The 5,520-nt window shown below is 38.1% G+C and overlaps 1 protein-coding gene across 1 annotated transcript; it reads right to left on the bottom strand.

The window, feature by feature from the left end:
* Positions 1-2,027: 2,027 nt before the first annotated feature.
* LOC148878711 (uncharacterized) lies at positions 2,028-5,228 on the bottom strand. Its single transcript, XM_088973158.1, is given in 2 exon segments — positions 2,028-2,546; positions 2,548-5,228. Coding segments are annotated over 2 exon segments (3,048 nt in total). The 5' UTR covers positions 5,077-5,228.
* Positions 5,229-5,520: the final 292 nt, after the last annotated feature.

A 5,520-nucleotide genomic window follows, 5' to 3' on the forward strand; every position in this document is an offset into this window, starting at 1 on the left:
AAGAATGCGCGGGCAATTCTTTCTTTTTGCTAAGTAGACAAAACTTTTAGAACCCGCGCAAATAAAATTGCCACGGTTTAATATTTCCCATCTCAAAATTGGGATGTATTGCAACGGTTAATTTAAAAACCGTCTCAATACATTATATTTAAGCCACTAGCTATAAAACCGTGGCCATGCTGCATACGAGAAATGATTTGTGAATTACATTAATATTGGTAATTTTCCTTGATGTTTTAAGCTTCAATATTGGCTGTGAGAATTGGTGATTTGTTAATTACATTAATATTGGTTGGAAAACCGTTTTAATGAAATTTGTGAAACAGAATTTAGGGGATTGAAGAGAATGACTAAAATAAATCTGGATTAATGAAGCACTTAGGCCATGTTTTTTTTTGAAGGAAAATGTAGGGAAAAGAAGAGAAACTTTTACAACCCTTCTATTGTATTTCCTGTCTTTTCCTTTCTTTTCCTACTTTTCCTTCAATCCAAATATAGCCTTAATGAATTGGGATCTCTTTGTTCTGTTCTTAGCTTTAGGCCCATGATACCTCATTGTTTCATGATCTATTAAGAGGTTTATGTCTTCCTTGTCACTAATTGGGTTAAGAGCATGGAATCAGAATCAGAATGGGAAAGGCCCATTCCATTTTCCAGTCATTTGTTTGGTCCGAATAGGATTCTAATTCCTATTCCTATTGAAATGCAATCCCCCAATATGGGGAAATGGTCATTTCAGATTTCTCCATTCGGAATGAAATTCTCATTTTCGAGTTTGTCAAAAAATAAAGAATTCCTCACAAAAGAAAATCCCTCAAAACCTTAATATTAATAAAATATAAGTAAAATAATACTATAACAAAATAATAATAAATTAATAATAATAAGCAAAGGAATTAATTACTAAATAATTATAACATATTAATAAAATATTCACAAATCATTAAAAGATATTAATATATTCATTATTAAATATTAATAGTAATAATAATAATAACAACAACAATAATAATAATAATAGAACGAAAATAATAAAAAAATAATTATAAAATATAATAAATATATACAAAATGAAAAAAATTTAGTTGATTTTGATTTCAACTCCAAATAAACAAAACACCAACTATTGGAATTTGACTCCGATTCCCATCTAAAACAAACATGTATTAACAATAGACAATTCTGATCTTAACCGCAAACACAAATTGGTTCAAACATGAATTATCTCCCCCATAAAAGAACTTGGGTGGCCATTCTTGCTTCATTGGAAAGATAGTTTAGGCAACCATTTCCCTGAATAGCACCTATATTTCTTTGATAGACAAACCACCCTATTTTTTAAATGCGTGATACAGAGATATACAAAGATGCGGATTCGAATCCATCAATAAAGCCCATGATTAACCCAAATCCATCAATAAAGGGGAAGAATCCACATTTGTCAATTACTTACAGAGATGTACCAATTCAAATTCAAATAAGATTCTCTTGTTAAAACCTAATTAAAGTGGAATATTTGTTTTAACCTTCATCCATGAATGAGAATCATGTATTTGCAAAGTAGCACAACATATGACCCAGACTCTTTGTAACGGCATCTAATCCAATAAGCATCCAATAACAATGTATATATTCCAACAGAAAGAAAGTTTATGGATACTAAATACAAAATATTATGTTATCAACATTATTCTTTAAACTGAACTATGAATTTACTTGTTTCAGAAAAAAAAAAAAAAAAAAAAAAAAACTATGAATTAACTACTTAAATCTGATAACCTATCAGTTTGGTCAGTGTGATTGTGCCAAACGCAAACTTAGAAATTAATTACATCCATTAATAGAGAGATTGAAATTTAGAACTCTTCAGTTGGTCTAATTGTTTGGACCTCCCTGTACTGGGGTGGTTCCCCAGTTGGCAGTTTGCCCCACAAAAACTGGTATTAGCAAATATGGATGCATGGATCGTTCCCATCCCATCCATGAACCAAAACAGAACATATATAATTCCTAACAATTAGAAGCGACTAACGGAGTAGCAGTAACAGGGAATGAGATGACAGCTTACCTGGAGCCATGTAGCCATAAGACCCAGCAATAGATGTCCAGCTGGATGAATTAGCACTCAACAATCTGGCTGTTCCGAAGTCGGAGAACCGAGGTTCGAAGTCAGACTCAAGCAAGATGTTACTCAGAGATATGTCCCGATGCACGATAGCAGGCACGCAGCCATGGTGCAAGTAAGCAACAGCATGGGCCACTCCTTGTATGATCTTCAGCCTGGCCACCCAATCTAGCTTCTCTCTTCCTTCGTCCCCAGTTAGGACATTTCTCAAACAACCTCTCTCTACGTACTCATACACCAAGTACATGCAACCATTCTTGGAGCAGAATCCATACAATCTAATGATATTTCGGTGCCGCATTCCCCTCAGTGTTCTGATTTCATTCTCGAAACTTCGTCGATTTGTTGCTGGGATATCACTAGAATCTGAAACTTTGAGTTGTTTGACGGCCAGGATGTGACCTGTTGACAGTACCGTTTTTGAAAACACTCCCTGATCCTCCTTCTCCGATACAGTACTTGTCGTTGAAGTTCTCTGTGGCTTCCATTATACCACCAAATGTAAATTTCCCTCCTTTTCCCCAAATCAATGAGTTAGAAGTTGCATCCTCATTGCCTCCTCTGTCCTTGACATTTGCTTTTCTTGATTTCCTTCTCAGGATCAGAATTCCAAAAACTATGGCTACTAAAAGTAATATGCTGAAGGACGGGACAATGAAAACGATAAGGATTTTCTTGTGCTTGATCGAATCGCCATTTGCAAGGCCGGAATTACAAGTGGGCAGTCCTTTTACATCTCCACATAAGCCTGGATTCCCTGTAAAGGCCTCAGTGGGAGTTTTCTGGAAAACCTTGCCAGTCGGGACGGGACCCATCAACTCATTGAAGGATAGATCGATATCTTGTAAACTCGGCATATCAGCTAGCGTTTTTGGGATCCTGCCAGAAAGATTGTTATGGGAGAGGTTGAGATTCTCCAATTTGATCAGCTTATCCAAGTTTTGAGGGATTGGTCCAGAGAGTGAATTTCTACTAAGATCGAGAAATGACTGCAAGTTGATCAAACTTCCCATCTCAGAAGGTATTTCACCAGATAATTCATTGTTGCTCAAATTCAGCTGTATCAAGTTGATACAATTTCCAAGTTCTACGGGTAAGCTACCACTCAGTGCATTTCCTGACAAATCCAGTTCTTGTAGCCCATATAAATTGCCGACGCTTTGAGGAATCACCCCTGTAAAGTGGTTGTTGCTCAAATAAAGACGACTTAACTTGCTTAAGTTTCCCAATTCAGTAGGAACTTTTCCGGTCAGCTCATTTGAAGAAAGGATTAGTACTCCTAACTGAGTCAACTTCCCAATCTCAGCTGGGATTTCACCAGTGATTTTATTCCCACTAATGCGCAAAGCAGTAAGATTTGCACATTGCCCCCACTCTGGAGAGAGCTGTCCAGACAATTGATTCCCACTGAGATCTATATACTCAATATTTGGATGCACTCCAAATGCCTTGGATATATCCCCTGTGAGTTGGTTATGTAGAAGCGTGACTCTGACCAGTCCTGAGCAATTCCTCAAGCAATCCGGCAAGGGGCCCGTGAAATTGTTATAAGACATCATCAAGTATTGAAGGGCAAAACTGTTGCATAGCGCGGGTGGCAACTCACCGGAAAGCATGTTACTCGAGAGGATCAGCGACATCAATTCCTTCAGGTTTCCGATCTCTGGAGGAATAGAACCTGAGAATTCATTATTGTAAAGATGGAGGTATGTAAGCTCTGTCAGTCTGCCAATCTCCGGTGGAATGTTTCCTGTGAAAGAATTGTTCTGGAGTTGCAAGGATATTAATTGCGTCCAATTTGTCAAGAAAAACGGAGAGATCTCTCCAGAGAGGAAGTTATCCGAGATACCCAGTTCAGATATCTTAGTGAGTTTACACAGGGAATAAGGCAGCTTTCCAACGAGGGAATTCTCTGCAAGGCTTAGGTACGTGAGATTAGTACAAAGGCCAAGTCCGGAAGGAATAGTAGAATTCAATCGATTATGACCGAGATCAAGAAATTCAACCATGGTGAGTTGGCCTATAGAAGGAGGAATCCGTCCGCTTAGCGAATTGTTGTATAAATCAAGAATTTGAAGTCGGGTAATGGAACCAATCTCAGTAGGTATCGCACCAGTGAAATTGTTGTATCCAAGACGTAATACTTGGAGCGAAGCAAGCTTAAACAGGTTTACAGGCAATTTCCCTTGAAAGGAATTGTAGGTGAAGTAGAGGTACTCAAGCTTCTGTAAGCTGGTCATTAAGGATTCTGGTATTGGACCACTCAAGTGGTTCACTGACAAGTCGATTAATGTTAGGTTCGGGCAATTGAGGATGAATGGCGGCAACTCCTTGGCAAGATTGTTGTAAGAAAGATTAAGGTATATCAACTGAGGCATGCCGGAAAATTTTATTGGGTTTGGGGATTCCAAGTTGTTCTCTCCAAGGTGTAAGTACTGAACCTTCTGTATATTGCTGAGCTGATATGGGATTGGACCTCCAAGTTGGTTCTTAGAGAGGTTAAGAACACGGAGCTCTGATAAAAGTCCCATTTCTGGAGGGATGATGTTATAGAAATAATTGGAGCCTAGGTCTAAATGGGTGAGCTTGCTGAGATTTCTAATGGCTGGTGGAATCGTTCCCTTGAGTTTATTGAAGCTAAGATCCAAGCGGGTGAGATTGGGTAGTGAACTCATACTGAATTGCTCAAGTGTCCCATTAAGATTTGAGGAGGGAAGATTTACCTCAATCACACTTGTATCATCGTTGCATGTGATGCCGGCCCAATTGCAGTGATTTTGAATATTGTCGAGAGACCAGGAATTGAGGGAAGCAAAAGAAGATATACTGTTCTTCCATTTGACCAGAGCTTCAGCTTCTGTTCTTGTTGATAATGTTATCTTCACAGGAAGAGAGACGAAGACGAACATAACAATGAAAAATAGAAACAAAGGCTTTTTGAATGAGAACATCTCTAGTCTTTTGGCACGTAGTATAAAGTTTGTTCGTGTTTCAGAGTAGGTTGCTTGAAATTATGAGTAGGAGCAGCTGCCCGCTTAGGGGACTGTTGCAGCTTCCATTCACTCAAGGCTATCTATATAAAAAGAGAAGTGTATGGAGGCCAAGGGTCTCTCACCCTGTTGATATACCTCAGAATTGACCGTAATGCAATGCATCAACCACAATTATTGAAAATGCACTAGATGGTCTGAACAGTTTGAAAGTTTTGGTGTTTGAAAGTCAACATTTCAATACAAACTTTGAAACACTAAACTACTAACCCAGTGAGACCATCGGATGCATTTTCATTAATTGTGGTTGATGCATGTGAGCGTCAGAAAATGATTCACTTGGGCTGGAAATGGAATACTCATTTTGATTTAATAATGACTCCTCGAGGCACTGGTTAAATCAGT

Source organism: Nelumbo lutea, chromosome 1 (assembly GCF_056320005.1).
Source record: "Nelumbo lutea isolate HS-2025 chromosome 1, American lotus-T2T, whole genome shotgun sequence".
NCBI lineage: Eukaryota > Viridiplantae > Streptophyta > Magnoliopsida > Proteales > Nelumbonaceae > Nelumbo > Nelumbo lutea.